General features: G+C 46.5%; 3 protein-coding genes across 3 annotated transcripts; 2 read left to right on the forward strand and 1 right to left on the reverse strand.

The window, feature by feature from the left end:
* The first annotated feature begins 1,115 nt into the window (after positions 1–1,115).
* On the forward strand, positions 1,116–10,150 carry LOC140856509 (phosphatidylinositol/phosphatidylcholine transfer protein SFH11-like). The gene is made up of 10 exons (XM_073253978.1): positions 1,116–1,174; positions 1,604–1,901; positions 3,324–3,401; positions 4,871–4,972; positions 5,098–5,147; positions 5,219–5,327; positions 5,443–5,499; positions 9,043–9,144; positions 9,229–9,300; positions 9,384–10,150. The coding sequence occupies exons 1-10, from the start codon at positions 1,116–1,118 to the stop codon at positions 9,387–9,389; spliced, it is 933 nt and encodes a 310-aa protein (XP_073110079.1). The 3' UTR covers positions 9,390–10,150.
* LOC140858753 (peroxisomal membrane protein 11-4-like) lies at positions 10,151–11,378 on the reverse strand. The gene has a single exon (XM_073260055.1). It carries the CDS (start codon positions 11,241–11,243, stop codon positions 10,581–10,583), a length of 663 nt encoding a protein of 220 aa, XP_073116156.1. The 5' UTR covers positions 11,244–11,378; the 3' UTR covers positions 10,151–10,580.
* Positions 11,379–11,469: 91 nt separating this feature from the next.
* Positions 11,470–12,536, forward strand: LOC140858757 (uncharacterized). Its single transcript, XM_073260058.1, has 2 exons — positions 11,470–11,901; positions 12,139–12,536. Exons 1-2 carry the CDS (start codon positions 11,559–11,561, stop codon positions 12,237–12,239), a joined length of 444 nt encoding a protein of 147 aa, XP_073116159.1. The 5' UTR covers positions 11,470–11,558; the 3' UTR covers positions 12,240–12,536.
* Positions 12,537–22,794: the final 10,258 nt, after the last annotated feature.

The following is a 22,794-nucleotide window of genomic DNA, read 5'->3' on the forward strand; positions in this document are numbered from 1 at the left end:
TTTCCCAACTATCTGGGTTGGCTAATTAACTGCCATTCATATGTAAGCAAATTCTAGATTTGTGGAATAACTACAGAAACATGATAAGCTATTATTGAATCATTTCAAATTTTCTGTTTGACCTTCAAGTGGGTTTCATTATCCCATTATGCTCAGGCAAAAAAACAAGCTACACTCTTTCCCACATGGAACACTGACAAAGAAACCTGTATTCTTGTTTGCTGCAACAATCATTTGCCATTAGATGGGTATCATGCTGCAGTTCTGCCAGACCATGAGGTGTTGCAAAGTTGGTTAAAAGAATTTTAGGGCAGGGAATCCTCTATTTTTTTCCTCAAAAAAAAAAAGAAAAAAGAAAAAATATCTAATCCTACAGTCTTACATAACCACATCCAAGGAAATCTGCATGTGCAATCTTATGTAATTCAGGTGTGAACTGAGTGGTCCATATAACTAGACTAGTAATAGTTGTAGCATAATTTGTTAGCTAATCTGCAGGCCGTATGTGGACCCTATATAGAATACCAGTGACAGACCACAGTACAAACTGAAGATTGCCATCATTGACTAATCACCTGCCAATCTTCTCAAATGTGACATAAGTGGCAACTTTGACATTCAAGTTTTAAAATGCTTATATAGTGATCAATGAGTATACATGTATTTTATCATAGTAAGTTGCTTCATCTATCAATATAAAATGTGTTCTACATATTTATTCTTATAGAGATGATCCAAGGGTGTCATTCCTTTTTGATTCTTGAGTCCTCCACCACACTCCTGGAATAATGCGGACCATTTACAAGTTACCTAGAAGTTGCAGTAAATGTGATGACGGCTGAATTTCCAGCTGGAGTCTATTAGGACTGAATGAAATTTTGAATTATTAAAACTTTTTTTTATAATAGTGTTGCATAATTTACAATCTGTATAGTTTTAGAACCACTATCTGAATTGTATTTTCTTTTGCTTCTAATTATGCCACTTTCACTTAACCTATTTTATTGAAATTATGTGTTATTTGCCAGTTCACTTGCAGTATCTGTAAATTAAGGGCCTGTTTGGCCCCATTGCTGTTTGTATTTTTGTTTCTCTCCAGATTAGTTAAATCCCACATGGAGACTGATATAGCAGACAATATTTGCATGGAACTTCAGCTGCTCCTTGCTTCTACGTATGCTTGTTTTTGAAAATGATAAAAATCGTTGTCTCTCAAGTCTCTGAAGATTTTACAAACAGCTAAGGAAAAAACCCAAGAGTCTCATCATGTTGGTAGTCCGGTGCAGTACATTTTTCAGTTTTTGAAAACGGAAACAGAAAACTAAAGCATTACCAAATGGGCCCTAAATTTACATCATTTTTTTCAACTGGCAAGTTAATGTAGCTTGACTTATTTACAGATATTGTATGCAATGGTGTTCAATGTGTTGTTGCTTTAATCAATCAGTGCAATTGCCTAGTTGATGGATAACATAGCTATGCCTGTTTGGTTGACTTAAGGTTACAAAATCATGAATTATTTGCAATTCCAACCATACTTATTTGAAGTAGCTTTCAGATGAACAATAGTTTGAGGATTATGAACATGTATTTCAATTGTTAGGAAGATTCACTTTATCCGTGGTTATTTTCAGGATTTCAAGTTTGACGAATATGAAGCAGTTAAAAAATGCTATCCACATGGATATCATGGAGTTGATAGATATGGTAGACCATTGTACATTGAAAGAATTGGGTCGGTGGACCTCAATACCTTGTTACGTGTAACTACAGTTGACCGCTATATCAAAAATCACATTTCAGAACAAGAGAAAACATTAAACTTAAGGTACGCTGCATGCTCACTTGCAGCTAGGAAGTACATAGCCTCAACAACGAGCATTCTAGATGTGAAAGGAGTGGTAATTGTCATTGTTATAAATATTTTCTTGTGGTTTGAAGGAATTGACATCCTATCCTCACTTTGATTAAATCTCCTGGGCCTCACTGCACTAACTTCACTCTATTTGTCAGATAAAAATGTATAAAGCAATTTAACATGACCAATGATCGTCCATGATGTAATTCACCATGTGGTAATGGGACCTCAAATTAAGTAAAACTGTAAAATTTTAGCTCAAATTTATTTAAGGTGTGCCAATCACTTTTAGGTGATCATTTAGAAGTACTATATTTACTAAAGGCCTGCTTTGCTGCTGATCAATAGGCAACTTAAGTTTGGATATGGAAGAACGACATTGATGCATGACCATGAATCTCTGAAATTCTACAAGATGCATGGCAAGCTCTCTTTGCAACGTTCGCTATAACTTGGTAGCATCATTCATTTGTCATCTATAGCATTTCTGTAGGCAGACTCCCTCCTATCTTGTAGTGATATTTTTGCAAGTGAGACTGGGAACAAACATAAGCAATCACCATCTTTCTAATTCTAAGCAAAAGAAAAATCTATTGTTTTGAAAAATAATTATTGTATCTTATGTATCAGATGCAATATCACAGATTTCTTGATTTCATTATAAGAGAAATCAGGATAATTTGCAAATCTGTATGCTAGATAATTACAGTGACACAGATTATGTGTAGCTGTCATAGGTCTCTGTCTTTTTTTTTTTTTTCTAAACAGAGGAATCAGGGAGCTTCCCCCAATTTTATTAAAGAAATATAGATTCCTCTTTCATAGTTTAAAATGTTATTTTTGCCTAATGATGAGACCCTTGCCTGAAAAATTATACTCAATTAAGGCTTCCATGAACTCAGCAGAGGGTGCACTTGGATGAGATAGAAAATTTATACACTTACAAACTATTTCGAGTAATAAAATGACATGGATAACCCATAAACAAGCAATCATATTTGGATTTTATCTAGTATGGTAATGTAGTCATCTTGTTCATAAGTAATTAGAAATTTGGAAAAAAAAAAAAGAAATGTGCATCTCTAATATAGGATGCTCCTAACATTTGGTGAACTAAGAGTTGCAGAAATCAGGTGCAAACATTTGATATAAAACTACAAAGCCATTTCTTGTTAATTTTTCTGCATGCAACTTACTCGAACTTGATCTGCAACCTTTTTCTTCTTCATTTGTTTACTTCTTTAGTTAATTTTCAATTAATACTCCATTTATATAATAATTCTACATAATTGTAAATTTTACCAAATATGTTTCTTTCATCTATACTTTTAGTTTTATCTGCTCTTGCAGTTGTATATACTCTGAACTGTGAAATTAAAATTTTTCTTATGAATACTCAATTGATGCTTTGATAAAGGCTTGAGGGGAATGCAATATATCTGATAACTTTAAATTCCTGATGTAGGGTACAAGTAACTTCTCAAAGCCTGCTAGAGAGCTTTTTACAGAAATTCAAAAGATTGATAGCACTTACTACCCAGAGGTATGAGAGCTTTTTACAGAAATTCAAAAGATTGATAGCACTTACTACCCAGAGGTATGAGAATTGTTACTCTAGAGTTCATTCGTATGGACCTGATTAAGATAGAGCTTGGTCATATAATTGCATCTGTTTAAATTCATCGGCTCAAGCATATGTAATTGGTAATATTTATAAGCATTAGTAGATTTTTAAGCTATTTGTTATGTTTATCTGTCTTCTTTAGAGCGAGGGATCTTAATATGTATTCACAACAATGACCGCCACTAATCCTTGTCAATGAGTTGATGTCACATCCATACCCAACAGTCAACCAGTGTCAACCCTTCCATGGATTGCACTGAATATGTTTTTAGTTGGCTCTGTGTTGTCACTTTCCGGGTACAAGTGTTACCTCTAATGGTCATACTCTGTTTACATCTTATTCATTTTGATACCAAATTATGCAGTAAAATTTAGCTCTTAGAAGTGCAAATTAGTTTCTCCAAACATGCAATTTGATTCACATTTTTAATCAACTATCAACTGCCAATGATCCTTGAAGCTGACTCTAGCTAGTTGGCATTAGGACCATAGGTTATTATTCATTAAATTGATTATGTTAATACCTATTTGAGATATTAAATTTCTGTAGTTATAGTCTTTGCACCAAGACCCAAGGTTGTACATGGCCTGTGGTATGAGGGGCTGTGTAATTAATTGCATGAATTTGATTATTGAAAAGGGATTTCTGAAAATAAAGATCCATGGCACCCTCTTTCATCCTGAAACTCTTTAACCAATGCTAGCTGTTTGTCAAATGATTTGGTAGTGTCCTTGTAATTTTTCTTTAAATGGTCTTGCCATTCTACTCTGTCTTATTATCACCACTCTGCCTCAATTGTTTATATGCTTAATTCAATTTTCCTAAAAGTTTTCCTTGTACATATGTATCTGTTAGCTCTCAAGATTACAACTATTTTTCGCCTTTTCGTATGGTCATTTGCCACATAATGGTTCCTAGTCCCCACGCTTAATACTGCATCATCCATTGTATATGATACTTCATCATCTGTTCCTGTGTCGTTTATGGACAACTCAAACTTCTCACTTCCTTTCAACGTTCTCTAGCCTCTCCTGACATCTGATCTTGCTACCTTTTCCTTGGGTGTTATGAAGCTCAATATCATCCTTCCTCTACTCATTTTCCGAGTGAAAATTCCAAACCACTAGTATCCACAACATCAGTTTCAAGTACAACAACAAATTTGATTATTTAATTTTCTTTTTCTTGTATGCATTAAAACATTTGGTGGAGAATTTTAAAGCATTTCTTCACTGACTATTTCTTTATGTTAAAGAGGTTATGATATTGGATGCCACTTCTTTCCAAACAAACTAAGAGATTGTAAGGAGGCTGCTGAATCACTTGAAGGAGTTGATGGATCATTGTTCATAAATCATTTATCCATCTTGTCTTCCCTTATTCACAGACTTTACATCGACTATATATTGTCAATGCTGGATCCGGGTTTAGAGTGCTGTGGAAAGCGATAAGTGCTTTTCTGGATGCGCGAACAAGGTTGAAGATACAGGTTCAGCTTCTTCTTTTTAATTCTGTCATCCTTCTGTGGAAAAGGAGGGCTGTAGACATCTGGTTCATTTATTTGGAAATTGTGCTATCAGCTTTCTTAATCCAATTGAAATCATACATATTTAGGTGTTGGGAAACCAGTACCAGAGTAAGCTCTTGGAAGCTGTAGACCCAAGGTACATAACAGGTGCTTATGTTATCAACAAGTTGCGTATGGTTGGCTAACAGATGAAATATGATTCTACAGTAATTTGCCAGACTTTTTGGGGGGAAGTTGCACATGTTCTGAATATGGAGGATGCCTGTTGAAAGATAAGGGACCATGGACTGACCCAGAAATTAATAACATTCTGCAGGTAAAGTCATGGTGCTTGTTAAATTTTCTTTGATCATTTTTCCTCTTTCTGCATTGTAATAATGCAACAAGTCTGTACCTCCTTACTTGATGAAGAAATTACTCTATTTTTTCAGGAATATTTCAGTAGAGGAGAGAAATTTGCTGATTATGAAGAGTCAGACTCTAAGATTGTAACATCCTTGTTCCTCATGGGAGTCCTTATATAACTAAATGCTAGGTTATTTAGCAGAATTTCTCTATAGATTTGATGGTTTGGTTATGTGCTGATGGATGCTTGGCCTTTTTTCACGCAAAACTTCTGAGAGGCGACTTAGGTCCAGTGGTGGAGGAACTCTTAATTTGACATTAAAAGATGACATAGTGCCTGATATTGTAATTATCCTCCCATGATGCTGATAACTTACACATTTAGTGAAGATGGGTAAATTGTGAGACAAAAATTGTTCAAATTTGCTTGGTAATTCAACCTTTTCTCAAACAATTTAGGGCAATTACTTGAATAGTTTAAGTCCATCATCTTGGAGACTGCAGACTACCTCAAAGATCATCTCTGAATAAAACTCTCTAGTGTCGGACTGCTTAATTCAAAATATTGACCAACAACTCTTTTCCATTATGGACCACATTTTAATGACGGTTCCTAATTGGCATGAAGTTTGTATCTTGTGACTATTAAGTTGTTAAAAAATAATGCATGCACTCCCTATGAAATTTATAATTCTGAAGCCAAATACAAAATGCATATTTATCTTGCCTTGTCACATTTAATAACTAAAAGCTTTGACAAAGCTATTTTACTTCTTAATCTAAATATTACAGAATATTGCTTTTGGAGTGATGCCAAAATCATGTGCTTATAACAAGATGATAAAAGATATTGACTTAAGGAGCCAAACAATATGCAAACATATGGGCTTTCAATATTCAATTTGGATTCGAACTCTTCAGCAGACTAGAAACATTTAGGCAAAATAAATCCTAAGCATAAAGAACACTTGCATAAAAACAAAATGAATAGTATATAAAACAAGCAAGAATACTTTGCAGAAATTTTGCTCTCTCCTTTGATGCCAGGTTATTGCATTATATAACAAATAATATTTTTTATGAGTATGATTCCTCTTACAAAGTTTTGGTGCATTCCTGTCTGGTGAGATTTAAGGGAATGAGCTTAATTAATGATTAGCACAGATGTTTTGCACAAAATCAAAGTGTTACAAAAATGGGTACCTTTTTTGTTTTATGGAAATAAATAAATAAATAGAAGCTTCAGAAGGCCTTTGTTTATCTAATGATTGGTCAATTTTTTTGCAACGATAAGCTTATCTCTCAATTTGGAGATATCTGGTTCAAAATCAAAAGCATAAAAGGAAAACTTCCACAACATTGAATGATGATTCTTCCTCATGTTAACACCCCACCTGAAAATGATCTTTGTTTGTTCCACTCAAAACTTTGATTCACCTCTGATGTAATTTTTTCTAATTCATAATAAAGGCCGGGTGGTTGTTCTTTTGCCTCCCTTTTCATCAAAAAATATTTTGTTTTATGGAGGAAATCTAAGGACTACAGATTGTTCAGAGTATTGTTGGCTTTGTGCATAGATTCATCAATAGCCTATTATCTGGCAATAGGCACACATGAGCACTTGAATCTTTTTTCTTCAGTTAGCTTTTAGAAACTTCTCAAAAAGCCCAAATGACTAGAACCTGAGATGCTAAAGGCAGAAGTTTCTCCCTCTTGTATACATGGATATGCATGCTTAGTTGGCTGTGCAATGTAATATTAATTGAATTTTGTTACATGTTTTGCTGGTTACAGTAGATGGTATATATGTATTACTTCTGTCTTTCAATTCTTACACCTAATGTCAATGTAACACCAGCACATGTCTCGGTGTTCATGTAATATTTTATGAGTCAAGCCACTGAAATGCTGTGATAATTTGCAGAGCTGGGGCAGGCTGAGAATCCTAGATGGTAGTGGTGATAAAGGATTTTAGGGAACTCACACTGTGTAAGAAAATTAAGGTGTGTGATGCTCTGTGAGCCAAAAATTATCAGAGGGAATCAAAAAGTAAGAAGGGCGAGAGCATTTAAAGAGGGAAGGAATACCTAAGGAAACCTAGATGGAAGTGATGATGAAGCTTGAGACAGCAGAAGGCCATGGGAAGTAAAGAGACTACAGATCAAGGAATCATAGATAGGAGTCATGGGGAGGTAGGGATTCTAAGACACCTTAATGAAATGGATTGTCTTGTTGTTCATGGTATTGGTTATGATTTGTGTGAAAAGTAATGTTCTAAAAGGGTTAATTTTATATTGTTTTTCTTAGACCTGTTCAGTAAAATCAATGCTTCTCTATCTTGAGTTGTGATTCTTAATATGAAGGTTGGTCACACATATCCAGTATCCATAGGTGATGTGATTGAAGTATTATCAATTTGTGTTTTAGCATAAGTATCTTCCTTAGGAAAGATCAATTGTTGCCCTCATTTGAAGTCCCCAAATTTATTAATAGGATAGTATGTGTTATAGTACACAGGAGAAAGACTGGACTTTTGGAATTGTTGCTGGAACCTCCTCCTACTTAGAGCGCCATGTCTGCTTTGTGATTTCTCCTCACTCCTGCACCCAATTCCTATGCCTCCTTCTGCATGTACTCCTAATTTAGATAACAGGCTAGAACTATATATTTTGAAGGTATTGGCAAGAAGAGGTATTTTTGCAGAAGAAAAGATACTGTCAAAGAGCAAACATACTGAAAAAAGGAGAGAAAGAAAGAAAAAAGAAGCAAAGTCAGAATCTTTGACAAACCTATAGAAGCTTCAGCTTTTAAGATGAAAAGCATTACTGGATCTAAAAGTCCATGCATTTCCATATTTTGATATAATCTCCACTTCTTAATCCATCAGTCCTTGTACTGGAATAAAGGATAGCTGTGAGACAAATGATACATGCCACTTACAATACCAACCATATTTTTACAACTAGTTTCTATGTGTCATGAGAGAACACTGATTATGCCTGGAATTGCCAAGACCTTCATTCTTCTTTTAGTTGAAATCTTAAACATGTTTATGTATTTCCAGTTTTTCAAGTGGTCCTATTTCTTCTAGGCAGGTCTCATTTGGATGCTCTACAAAATTGATGCATTTTGTCGTTTAGGGCCTTTTTGGCTTGCCAGCTTATCTGCATATATTTCCCACTCAGGTAGGAAGATATGAAGATATGAGGTGGAAGAATGAAGGTTATGGAATGGTTGGGGCAGTTCATGGATTCCACAATCCCAATATCCTTAGGATACCAGATAACACCTTTTTTGGTCGATCCTGATGTCCTGAAAACTTGAGATTCTGTGAGCTGACTTCTGCTGATTTTTTCTCCTCATTCCCTTATTCTACTTAGCAACTTTCATGTGGCATGGGAGATATCCTATCCAAAGGGTGATGGGCATGAAAACAAGGCATTGGTCATAGAGGATGTAATTGGGAATATTATTTAAGAAAAATTATTTACTCAATTTGCTTAAACCATCTGTAATTTAGAGTTTTAAAGCCTAAGAGGTACTTTCTCAACAAAAAACAGTATGATGTAACACAATCTGTCTTATATATAATAGGGATGATTGTGAAGGAGGATTCAAAATAACCCCAAATAGTGGGGAAAGGCTTAATGACTACAGTTACAATAGGATTAACATATTTGATGCAGGGTGTTGATGGTTTCCAACAAGAGGTGCAAACAGGTGATGTTGCTGAGCAGGTAGCACAGAAAATTTTAGAACTTGAAGATTGTCTTGTGGACACCAAGGAGGTGAGCATAGAAGTTGAAATTTATCAAACATACCAATGTACGGTAATTGAAGAACTAGTTCATCCTTTGCTTTCATCCTCTCAGCTCATAGAAACACTTCTGTCTAAGCAGCAAAAGCTCACAGATCATATAGAACAACTAAAGAAACTGACCTCGGTGACGACATCTAACCTTGCTTAAGTATTTTATCTCCTAAAGTCTCTTTGAAACTTAACCATCAACTTCTTGTTGGATCTCAGGTTTAAACATGTCTCCCAGATAAGAGCAAATAATGGTAATACGAGGCTGGGTTTTCATCACAACATAAAGCCGATGGCAATACATCATTTATTTCACCATGTACTTGCAATTATGTGTAATTTTTTTAAATAAAATTTGCTTTCATTCGCAAGAAGATCACTAATCATGGATAAATCCTCAATATGTATGGTATTTTTTGGTGAGTCTGGTGTTGTGGGAAAAATGTAGTGAAACAGCCCCAAAACTCTGCTTAGTTTCAAAGGAAGATGCATGATCTATTTTTAAATTTCTACCATATATATTATGAATTCCAGCTTCTGTTTCAAAATGCTATGCAGTTAAGCACCGCTCACATTCCAATTGAATGTAATGTGAGTTTGTTCAAGTAAAGCTTACTTTCCAGTTGAATACATACTGGATATTGGCTTAAATTGCCACTTACTTTCAATGTTTACTTTCATTTCAGTTGAACCAAGTTACTAGTTAACAGAATAGAAATTCCTCGCCTTCAGTAGCTTAATTTCTGCTTCAAGATATATTAGTTTATAGCAGCACACTCTAATTCTGCATCTTTATTATTTAGCAAGTGTTAAATTACTAGGATGGAAATTGTCGGGACTAAAATTGTGTTTATCAAAGTTTTTTTAACAGTTCGAAGGGATGCAAAACGGAATTGATTATTGGAAGAAATAAAGAACATTTGATAAAAAACAAATTAGTTCCAGGTTTTCTATTTCATCCAATGTTAAGTGAGAGGCAACCTTCGTTGACTTGAAAATATGCAGAAAGCTCCACCTTGGAAACCCACTTTTGCAAAAATTGCACATTGATTACATTAGGTGTTGCTGGTTGGACTTTGAAGACAATTTTAAGAGGACCTAACAGCATCATCTCAAATACACTAAACGGTAGCACTTCTCAAATCTTAGCAGATGAGAGCCATTATGTGTACATGCATGCTGACAGAGATTCAAGAACCCTTTAATGAAATATGATGTTCCAGTGTTGGTACATCTGCTCAACTTTTCATTGCATATTACTTTTTGCTAGCATGTGTCATGCATCATCTCAGTAACAAACCCATACAGCATCACACAATGATTCATGCGCTCTTTGTTCTTTGGACTTTCCTGTTGCTTCTCCTTGTCTTCAATCTAGCAATTCTGACGTAGTTTCAATGATCACCAGATTCCTTTTCACGACGGCCAGTTCCTGTACCAACCAGCCCAAGCCGAGACCAGCCCGCTGATCCCCAGTGTGACCGCATGGTTGCAGAAAGGATTGGGCTCTATATCTGCCAGAGCTATCACCAAGTCTGCTATGTTTGCTGCCACTGCCATCAACCTCATCACCCTGTCATCTCTGATCTTCCTCACTTGTTCCTTGTTCTCCGCAGCTTCAAGTTTCCTCTGCTCCACCAATCCCTTTTTAATCATAAGAAAGTCCATTATGATGAAGAAAACGTAGCCAAGAGCTTCTCCGAAAGCTGAGATGTAGCTCATCCTTCGAGCTAGATTAGCATCTATGACACCTATCCTTGACAGCCAAAGAAAGTGGTCGAAGAAGAAGTACACCATCTCACCAGCATTGGCAAACACGGCGAGGAAGCGGAAGAGAGGGGTGGAGCCCGGGTTCCGGCGGAGGGCATTGAAGCCGGTGAGGAAGCGACCGGTTCGAAAGGCTTTGCGGCTGAGGCCAGAGGCCACCTCCCAGTTCTTGGCTCTTTTAGCTATGTCTTGGTGAGTGGCTTCGACATGCCAGTGGACGAGCTTGGAGACATACTGGAAGGTCTTGACAAGCTTGTCGATGCCATCTCTCTTGGCAAGGAAGACGACGAGCTTGTCGACGGTGTCAGTCATAGCTTTAGGGAAGGAAGTGGAGATGATGGGCTACTGAAGGGAGAAGGGGAGTGGAATGAATCTATGGAGGCATATGAGCGCTCATGTGCACCACTAGAACTATGTTTGGATAAGTAGCTGCAGTTCATGGCTACAATGCTTTCCTGCTGGGACTAGAAATTTTTTTTTTTTTCCTGTTAGTGATAAGGATAGAGGAGAAGAGCTCTGTTTCCCTCCAAGTTTTTTTTTTTTTTCCGTTGGTGATAAGGGTAGAGGAGAAGAGCTCTTTTTCCCTCCAAGAAAATTTTATGTGGTCTGATAACAGAGCTGTGGAAAATGTCTCGCGTCATCGTGGAGAAATTATGCCGTACACCTGGTGTACCATCTAAGCGGTACACCAGGTCGATGATATTTTACCACGCGCTCTCCACGTCGACCGTGGCAGGTGGGCCACAAACCCGCGTCTCAGCTCAATCCCGACCGTCGGATCCTGCAGAAGCGGATGGTGGTGAATGGACATCGACTTTTCCCGGAAAACGCGACATTTTACGTCGTTTCCGGCAATCTCGTCTCCTCTGCTATCTGAGGAACTTCCAACTTCCAAGATTCGTCCACACGCCAGGATTTCATTTTGAGAACAGACCAAATTTGTGCGAGTCCAAAAAGGAGCAGGATTCAGGTAATCTTAGGACAATTTTCTTGATTTTTTTCCCCCGATTTTACTGTCGTTATTTCAAGTATTTCTTCCAAGTGATCATTGGTGGCGTATTAACCGAATTAAGTCGTCAATAATGTTTCCTCTGCTCGATTCGTTAATCGAATTCTTGGTGTGTGTTTTTTTAAAAAAAAAAAAAAAATCTTTGCTATTCTATTGTTGAATATGTCTGTTAATTTCTTTAAACTTTCCAATCAATAGAAGGCGGTTTCGAGTTTCAGCTTTATATTTGGAAGGAAGGAAGCGATTTTTCAATTAGGTATTTTGAGCAGCTCGAGACACTAATTTTGGGCATCTTGTGATCTAACTCTTGGGCACATACATGTGGAGGATTTTTCTTGATCAAGAGTCATATGACTCATGCCTAGGAACTAGTTTGATTGCTAATCAATGTAGAAAAGCATGAGATGTAGTCCAAGAAGATGAATTGGAAATATTGACCATTTATATCTGTTTTGCGAGGATTCAATCACTGGCTTGTAATTTATCCAGTGCACTTCGAACCAAAGATTGCAGAATCGTCTTGAACCATGTAGTTTGATATGTATCTAACCGTCAGATTTGGGGCATATTGAACCATATGGATGGCAAACAGAGATGGTTCCTGTTGGAGAATACCCACCGACCGACCGACTGACGGCCGGAGGGACCGATCGACCGACTGACGATCGAACCGACCGACCGACCGACCTATTGACGGTCGGAGGACCGACCGACCGACTGACAGTCGGAGCGACCGACGAGGCGCCATCACCGACCAATTAACGGTCCGCGACCGACTGAACCAGAAGTCTGATGGCCGACTCACGTAAGTCGCCGACCAACGAGGGGCCCGACGCCACTCAGCTGGCCACCGACTTGGGTCGGTCGACTCCTCCGATCGCCGTACAGCCGCCAGAGCTTGTCAGTTCTGACAGCGCATGCGGCACGGCCACCTAGGGGCATTGTCCCCCGAGGGCATTGTCAACCCTAGTGATTTGACAGCCCACGGCGACATGACACTTTCACGGCGACTCTGACATCTACAGTGAGTTGACAATTCCTCACTTGTCCGCGCCATTAATGACGGCGCCATACCGTGCTCCACTATATAAATCGGGGAAGGCAACAGTGCAAGGGATCTCTCTCTCCACTTCTCGACTTCTCGACTTCAAACCACAGGCTCGCTCCTCTCTCCCTCTCTCCCTCGATTGAGCTCTCTGTCTTCATTTCACTGTTGCCCAGTCACCTCTCTGACTTGACCGTCGGAGGGTCCCCGCCGGAGCCGCCTCCGGTCAGTGTGGACTTCTCATTTTGCAGGTGCACGTTCCCCGCGATCAGACGACGAGGCGATTGGCCGCAACAGATTGGCGCGCCAGGTAGGGGGACGATGACAAAGACAAGAGCCCAACGATCGAGGATCACCGGGTCGGCGAGGCGCTCTTCCCGTCGGGAAGAGGCCTCCCCGCCACCGTCGGCGGCGGAGCCCAGCTCTCCACGCCCCGCGGTGACCACGGAGGCGCAGATCGCGGCCATCGTACGGCAGATGACCGTACTGACGGACGCAGTCAAAAGCCTCCAGCAGCAACCGGCGGCCCGTCCGATGCCCTCCAGGAGCAGCCGCCGACGACCGCGCCGATCCCCGTCGCCTCCGCGCGAGCCCCTCAACAGCTCCCACGGAGAGGAGGAGGGACGGCCATGGCGCGATGACCGACGGTCCCAGCAGCCCTCTCCTTCCCTGCTGGAACGGGCAAGGAAGGAGAAGCGACCGCGAACGCCGTCGCCTCCCTCTCGGAATCTTCCGGAGACTCCACTCCTGGGGTCTCCCAGCACCGACGGCGGACGACTACGAGCGCCGGTTCGAGGAAATCGACCGCGGCTCGCCAGTTGCAGTGGACGGCCAGAAGTCTTCGAATGACGTCGACTTTCAGACCGCCCAACCTCTCTCTCGACTAATCCTCGACGAACCGATTTTCAGTCGGTTCAAGATGCCACATGTGGAGCCATACTACGGCTCCACCGACCCGATCGACCACTCGAGAGCTACAAAGCTCTCATGACGATCCAAGAGGCAACCGACGCTCTTTTTTGCATCGGCTTCCCCGCCACACTCCGCAAGGCTGCCAAGGCCTGGTACTCCGGTCTTCGATCGGAAAGTATCCACTCCTTCGGCAGCTCGAGCACTCGTTCGTGGCCCACTTCAGCACCAGCCGGAAGCCGCCGCGAACGTCGGACAGCCTTTTCTCCCTCAAACAGGGGAAAATGAGACGCTCCGACACTTCGTGGCGTGATTCAACACGACCACGCTTGAGGTCCGGGATCTCAACGAAGACATGGCTATCTCAGCCATGAAACGGGGGCTGAGGGCGTCCCGATTTACCTACTCTCTGGACAAGACCCTCCCCGGACGTACGCCGAGCTACTGGAGCGCGCATACAAGTACATGCACGCGGACGAAGAGCTCCGACCGACGCTTGGCCGAACCTAGAGGCCCGAAGGAGAAGCGGAGGAAAGTCGGAAACCTGCCGAACCCAGCAGGCCCCGACCGATAGTCGGGTCTCGCCACCCCGACGAATCCAAAAGTCACCCCGGCAACAGACTCCGAGGCCGGCACGCCCCAGGTATGATTCCTACACTCCTCTCTCCGCTCCTCGTGCGCAGATTCTAATGGAGATCGAGGGGGAAGAATACCTACGACGGCCTTCGCCTCTGAAAGCAAAAGGCCTCGACCGTCGGAAGTACTGCCGATTTCACCGAGGCCACGACCACAACACCGAGCAGTGCATCCAGCTGAAGGATGAGATCGAAGCTCTCATCCGTCGGGGGTATCTCAGTAAATTTCGGAAGGGTCCGCCGACCCAACCAGTTGCCGATCGACGACCCCAGCCGACTGAAGAAGCACCGACTAATCAGCCGACGGCCGGAGTCATCAACATGATCTCCAAGCGGCTGGGCCCGGGGACGTCGCGGGGGGAGCCGACGAAAAAGCCGCGCCCGGATGACGTAATCACTTTTACGGAGGAAGACGTTCGGGGCATCCAAACTCCCCACGACGATGCTGTTGTTGTTTCGGCAACAATAGCGAATTATGATGTAAAAAGAATTTTTGTTGATAATGAAGTTCGATGAATGTTTTGTTTTACTCGACCTTCTTTCGGATGCAACTGTCAACCGACCGACTTAAGAGGGTCTCCATGCCCTTGATCGGCTTTGCCGAGACACTGTCACGACAGAGGAAGAAATTATCCTGCCGTGACGCCGGCACCGAACCACGACAAAGCACGATCCACTTAACTTTTGCGGTCGTCCAAGTTCCTTCGGCCTACAACGCCATACTTGGACGACCCGGACTGAACGCCCTCAAAGCGGTCGTCTCGACGTACCATCTTCTCGTTCGGTTTCCCGACCAAAAATGGGGTCGGAGAGATGCACGGGATCAACAGCTCGCCCGACGATGCTTCCAGATCTCCGCTCAAAACGACGAGTCGAAGGCTCCTTGACGATCGACAAGCTGGACCAGCGGGAGGAGGAAGAACGAGGTTCCCGGCGGAGCAGCTCGTGGCGATCCCGATAGCCCAAAACCCGGATCGGAAGGTTTGGGTCGGGTCTCAATTGCCCGACCCCGAACGACGATGACTGACGGAGCTGCTGACGGCCAATGCCGACATATTTGCTTGGTCGGCAGCAGATATGTCAGGCATCCCCCGAGACAATAACCCACCGACTCAACATCGACCCGACGATGAGGCCGGTGAGGCAGAAGAAAAGGTCCTTCGCTCTGGAGAGGCAGAGGGCCATCGACGAAGAAGTGGACAAGCTACTCGAAGCGGGCTTCATCCGAGAATCCACGTATCCCGATTGGCTCGCCAATGTTGTCATGGTCAAAAAAGCCAACGGAAGTGGAGGATTTGCGTCGACTATACCGACCTGAACCGAGCCTGCCCAAAAGATAGCTTTCCACTTCCAAGATCGACCAGCTGGTGGACGCGACGTCCGGATTTGACTGCTCAGCTTCATGGACGCCTTCGTCGGATACAACCAGATCCGGATGGCGCCTGAAGACGAGGAGCACACCGCCTTCGTGACTCCCAAGGGCCTCTACTGTTATCGGGTGATGCCCTTCGGACTGAAGAACGCCGGCGCCACCTACCAGCGACTCGTCAATAAGGTCTTTAAAGATCAGATCGGGCGCAACATGGAGGTGTACGTGGACGACATGCTGGTGAAGAGCGCGCAGATCCCGGATCATGTTCAGGATCTCGAGGAGACCTTCCGACCCTACGACGACACTGAATGAAGCTCAACCCGACCAAGTGCGCTTTTGGGGTGACCTCAGGGAAGTTCCTCGGATTCCTTTTTCTCAGAGAGGGATTGAGGCCAACCCTGAGAAAATAAAGGCAATCCTCGACATGCGTCATCCGAACACCAAGAAGGAGGTCCAACAGCTGAACGAAAAAGTCGTCGCTCTTAGCCGATTCATTTCTCGGTCAGCTGAAAGGTGCCTCCCATTTTTCAAAACTCTGCGCCAGGCAAATGATTTTCTTGGTCGGATGAGTGCCAACGGGCCTTCGAAGACCTGAAGAAGTACTTGGCTTCCCCGCCGCTGCTCGTAAAGCCGCAGGTCGGAGAGACCTTGTATCTCTACTTAGCCACATCTTCTGAGGTGGTCAGTTCGGTGCTCGTCCGAGAAAATGAGAACCGAACCCATCAGCCTATCTACTACATCAGCAAGGTGCTCCACGGCGTCGAAGCCAGATATTCGGAGACGGAAAAGATGATTTTCACCCTGACTGTCTCCGCGCAACGACTCCGTCCGTACTTCCAGGCTCATGCCATAGTGGTGCTCACCGACCAGCCCTTGAGGGCGATATTGCACCGACCGGACACATCTGGACGACTGCAAAGTGGACGATGAAGCTCAGCGAGTTCGACATTCAGTACGACCGCGGCCTGCCTTGAAGGCTCAGGTCTTGGCCGACTTCATCGCCGAGTGCCCGACAACCGACCAAGGGTCGGTAGCTGAAGACCCGGGATGAGACGCGGTCTCCGAGCCAGATCCGGTCTCCACCTGGGTACTGCACATCGACGGGGCTTCAAACGCTCAGGGGAGCGGGGCCGGGCTCCTGCTCACGAATTCGGATGGGGTGGTCACCGAGTACGCCCTCCGATTCGACTTCAAGGCCTCCAACAACCAAGCCGAGTACGAAGCACTCCTCGCTGGCTTGAGGATGGCGAGGGAACTGGGCGTCGACAGCCTCCGGGCATTCTCCGACTCTCAGCTGATCGTGGGGCAGGTCAAGGGCGAATTCGAGGCGCGAGATCCGACCATGGTCAAATACCTTCAGAAAGTGAAGGACCTCGTGGCACGCCTCAGGTATTTTGAAATTTTCCACATCCCTAGATCGGAGAACGCCCGTGTCGATGCACTCTCCAGACTGGCGACTTCGGCCTTCGACTCTTTGGGTCGGACGTTCGTGGAGAACCTCGAGCAGTCGAGCATCGATCGGGTCGAAGAAGTACAGCAGCTGACGGTCGAACCAAGTTGGATGGACCCGATCGTTCGGTATCTGACCGACGGGATCGGTCCCGAGGATCCCGCGGAGGCCAAGCGGCTCCGATGGTCGGCCTCCCAATATGTAATCATGGACGGCCGACTCTACAAGAGGTCGTTCTCCCTCCCCTTGCTCAGGTGTTTGGGACCGACCGACGCCGACTACGCCCTCCGAGAGGTGCACGAAGGAATTTACGGGAATCACTTGGGGGGCAAGTCCCTGGCCTACAAAGTCCTGCGACAGGGCTACTACTGGCCTACCATGAGGAAGGACGGAGCCGAGTTGGTCCGGAGGTGCGAACCGTGTCAAAAGTATGCCAACGTGCAGCACCAACCGGCCAGCCGAATTGCTCCTATTGTTGCTCCATGGCCCTTCGCTCAGTGGGGGTCGATATTCTCGGCCCTTTTCCCCAGCGTCGGATCAAAGAAAGTTCATAGTTATCGCCATCGACTACTTCACCAAATGGATGGAGGCCGAGCCCCTGGCGCAGATCACCGAGCAGAAGATGGAGGACTTTATCCAAAAGTCCATCATCTTCAGGTTCGGGTTGCCGCATACTATCATCACCGACAATGGACGGCAATTCGACAACCAAGACTTCAGAGACTTCTGCGCCAGGTTCCACATCAAGCACCGACTGACTTCAGTCGGGCACCCACAGTCCAACGGCGAGGTCGAGGTGACCAATCGGACCTTACTTCACGGACTCAAGACCCGACTAAACGAAGCCAAAGGCCTCTGGGTCGACGAGCTAGGCTCCGTTCTGTGGGCTTACCGAACGACCCCTCGCGTTCCGATCGGGGAGTCGCCTTTCAGCTTGGCCTATGGAACGGAGGCCATGATCCCGCTCGAGATTGGACTACCGTCTTCAAGGGTCGAGCGGTATCAAGAGCCGACAACTCCGAGAGTCGGAGGGCCGACCTAGATCTCCTCTCCGAACTACGAGACGAGGCTCAAATTCGCATGGCCTCGTACCGACAGAAGGTCGCTCGGTATTACAACGCCAAGGTCAGACCAAAGCTTTTCAGGCCTGGTGACTTAGTCCTGAGAAAAGCAGAAGTCTCGAAGCCCCTGGACCAAGGGAAGTTGGCTCCAAACTGGGAAGGGCCCTACGAGGTAGCAGACACCTATGGTCCGAGAGCCTACCTACTGAAGACCCTGAAGGAAAACCCATTCTCCGAACTTGGAACGCCGACAACCTGAAGTTGTATTACCAATGAACTCTGTACTTGACCAGTCGGAATACAAATCCAGTTTGAAATCTCGGAGTATTAACTCTTCGACTAATGGTCGGCGCTCACCAAGCTCAAGCCCCGACATACCGGCTTGGACTTGGTATCCGCCTGAAACCGGCGACCTTATCGTCGGTAACGCGTCGGACCCTTACAAGACCGGTCACCCATATGGACGGGAGTCGAAACTCCTTCGACGGCAGATGATCGGACCCTTACCAGGACCGATGCATCCATATGAACGGGAGTTACGCTCCTTCGACCTTCGACGATACATCGGACTCTTACGAGGGCCGATGCATCTATATTGACGGGAGTTGACACTCCTTCTACGTCGAACTTTCGGGCCAGACCATCGGCTAACATACCGATAGGGCCCCGACCAAAGAAAGGCGAAATGCCTACGCGACCGACGTCGCGACTCCCGACCGAGCTACGGCCGGTCGAAGGGTATTCGGCTTACCACCGTCTATCGCACAATGCGACCTCAGTCGCATTCATGATTCACCGACCGGGCTACGGCTGGCCGGGAGATATTCGGCTTACCACCGTATATGCGAGGCGCAGTAAGTTTACCCGACGCAAGGGTATCGGGGTCCGACTTATCGGTGCTCCCTCAACCGAGTGCGCCAGACGACATTCGACTAAACGCGTCAGAAGGGACCCGACTACCGAACCTTTATCACGGTCGGTCGGCTCCCGACTCAACAGACGTGCCCGACTGACGACCTCGACTATCAGAGGCCGATCCAAAGTCGGGACCTACTCTACCTTCGTGGCGGCACGAGTTGCCGAACGTCCTGACCGACCTATATGGGTTAGAGACTTACATGAGTTAGCGACTTACGAAGACATTCAACAATACATGAGAAGGAGACCAAGCGGAGGAAAAAGTGAAAGAAGTTTTCATTCAAAGTTAAAAGGAAGTTTACAAAGTCGGGTCGAAGCCCGATTACAAGTATTCCAAAAAAGGAAAAGAGGAAAGCAACTAAAGTCGGCAAGGCCCGATCATCCTTCTGAGTCAATCTCCTCGACCGACGGAAGATCGGGGATGACCGGTGTGTCGACCACGATCGCGCTGGGTCGACGGCCGAAGCGGGACCTTCGGTCGGCGGGGGGCTGGCAGTCGGCGCCACTTGCTCCGGGACGGCTTCCTCCGCCACGACGATGCCTCCCGATGGTTGGTCGGCCATCTCCTCGGTGGCTTGCTCCTCGGCCCTCGGTGGGATGATGCTGCTGAGGTCCAGCTCCGGGTACAAGGCCTGGACCGCATCCTGACCGTCCTCGTCCCCACCCGGTACGAGGCGAAGCCCGACTCGAGCATCTCCTCCCGATACTGGTCGGAGGCACGGAAGTCCTCCACCGCCCGACTGACGACTCCTTCGCCGACCTTGCCTCTTCTTCCGCCCGGCCGAGCGAGTCCTTCGCCGACTCTGCCTCTGCCTTCGCTATGTCGGCATCGGCCTGGGCGATCGACAGGTCCCCTCAGCTTTGGCAAGCTTCTCCAAGCTGACCCGAAGCTGCTCGCGCTCGCCTTGGAGTTCGGCGGCAACGCCATCCGCTCGTGCCGCAGACGACGCACGGCCCGGCCCTTGTGTCTGGCTTCCTTCTTGGCCGACCTTAGCTCGGACCCGAGCCGGGAGACTTCGTCTACCAACTTAGCCTCTCGGTCGGCCGACTGCTTTAAGTGGTCGACCAACATTGCTTTGTCGGCTTCGGCCGCCGCCGACCTCTCCTTCCAAGCCGCCCGGACGTTCCCGAACCTCCGGTATCCGGCTTCGAGCTCCGACATGGTGTAGATCAGCTGCCGACACAAGTGTTTCGTTAGAAAAACAAAGTGACGAGAACACTAAGGAAAAAGGATGCGGAACAAGGCTTACCTCGACCATGGTCGGGTAGAACTTGGACAGCATCTCGGTCACTTGTCGAGACCTCAACGACTCCTCGTCGGCAGGGAGGAGGATTCCCTGGCACAGCCTCCTCGCCAAGTTGTGGTCGGCCAACGCCGACGCCCCTTCGGGGAACTGCGCGCTTGGCGGCACAGTGCGGCTCCCCGACCTTGTTTCGTCCGGGGGTCCATCGGGGCCTTCCCTCGATCGGCCGCCCCGACCGACGGAACCGGCAGCGAGGGGATGCTCGAGGTTGAACGGCACCCCCCGTTGCGGCCACAGACGCCGCCGGATGATGTTCGGTTTCTCGAACGTCATCCGGCTCCACCACCACCGGTGAGCCGCCGACGTTCCTTCGGCCGCTTCTTCCACCGGCCTCTCCTCCGTGCGCGCTGCGGAGCCGCGAGCGCTATGACGGGCTCCGATTGGTCGGTCACCGATGCTTCGACGGTCGGCGCCGCTGGAGCAGGCCTCTTCGGAGGACGCGAAGGTCCTGCCCCCGATGCTGGCCTCTTCCTTGATGCAAACTGTCGGATCTCGGCGTCGGACGGCCGCATTCTTGGAGGTGTCCCTGCGATACCGACAAAAGTGTTAATCAAAGAACGGACCAAGGGCCGAATGAAAAGAGGACCGGGGGATCGGGCGATACCTAGTCGGGGGGACCAAGCTCAAGCCGGCGTCATAGAGAGCTTGTTCGGTAACAAGCTCCCTCTGCTTCAGGACCGACATATCTTTGAGTCGGTGGAAGTCCTCCCGGTCGTCCGCTCCACCCGGCTGTTGTCATTGGCTTCGGTTCGGGGCACGCCCCAGTGGGAAGGAAAGCCCCAAGGGGATGGAGATGATACAAAGAAAAACTGGTTCTTCCACCCATGGATGGACGATGGAAGACCAGTGATGAAGGAAAGGCCCTTCCGGGGGTTGAAGAGCCACCACCCTCGGACTTTAGGGTGGGGTCGGAGCACAAAGAAGGCCCGGAAGAACGAAATGCGAGGGTTGGTCGGCAGAAGCTGACACAACAGCGCAAAGCTAATTATAAGACGGACGGAGTTCGGCGCCAGTTGCGCCGGACAGAGTCCGTAATAATTCAGCAAATTCGGACGAACTCCGGAATCGGGAGCCGAAGACCCGCGCGAAGGTCTTCGACATACAACGCCAGTTGGCCGGGCGGAGGGCTGTTAACCCGACCGCCGGCCCCTGGGCGGAGAGTTGAAACTGCTCCGGGATGCAATACTGCTCCCGAAGCCGATCAACGTTCGGCCCCGAAAGCGAGGAAACCTCAACTTCCGGAGTCGACCGGGAGTCGTCAGTCGGATTTTCCGACCGAGCTCCCCGAGTTGGATTTCCGGCCATTACACCGGAACCGAACAAGAAGAGGAAGAAGCGAAGAGGAAGAAGAAGAAGAGGAGGGGAAGACCACGAACCAGCACCGAACCCTTCCGAAACAGGAGGAAAGGCTCTGCCCGCGACGACTGAGAAATCGCCTGGACAGAGTTTCTGCAGCAAAATGTCAACTATGGAGTCCTGGGTCCGGATGGTCCTATATATATAGGGCCGTCCGACGGCCGAGATGTCTCCGCGCCGACCAAAGCATCACGGATCTGCGACACATGGCGGCTTCCGGGTGGCCTGATGATTCGGCGCGCCCCATCCAGGACGGCCGCACCGCCCTCATTAAATGCAAGGGGCGCCGGCCCAACCACCTCCGACACGTGGCAAGCGGGGCCACGATTCCGCATTAAAGCGCCCGCACCGATTCACGTTCCCGATGGGACGCCTGACAGTGCACCACGACGGTCTGCGTTCCTCAGAAGACGCTGGATATCCGATCGTCTGACACCGAATCGTCCGGCACCCGACCTCCTGACGCCGACATGACGTCTGACGACGACAAGACGTGACATCTGACACCGACTAGACGTCTGACGCCAGCAAATCGCTCGACATTATGAGACGCCTGACACCGATCAACCGGCGGTACGGTCGGATTTTTGCATACGACGAATCCACTCCTTTTCGCCCGGGATTGCCGCCCAAATAAAAGCATCGGCCAGCTCACCGTCCGACTCAGGAGTGGAGGGGGGCAACTGTTGGGGAATACCCACCGACCGACGATGGCCGACGACCGACAGGGAGGGACCGACCGACCGACTGATGGCCGGAGGGACCGACCGACCGACCAACGGCCGGAGCGACCGACCGACGGGC

Source organism: Elaeis guineensis, chromosome 1 (assembly GCF_000442705.2).
Source record: "Elaeis guineensis isolate ETL-2024a chromosome 1, EG11, whole genome shotgun sequence".
Taxonomy (NCBI): Eukaryota; Viridiplantae; Streptophyta; class Magnoliopsida; order Arecales; family Arecaceae; genus Elaeis; species Elaeis guineensis.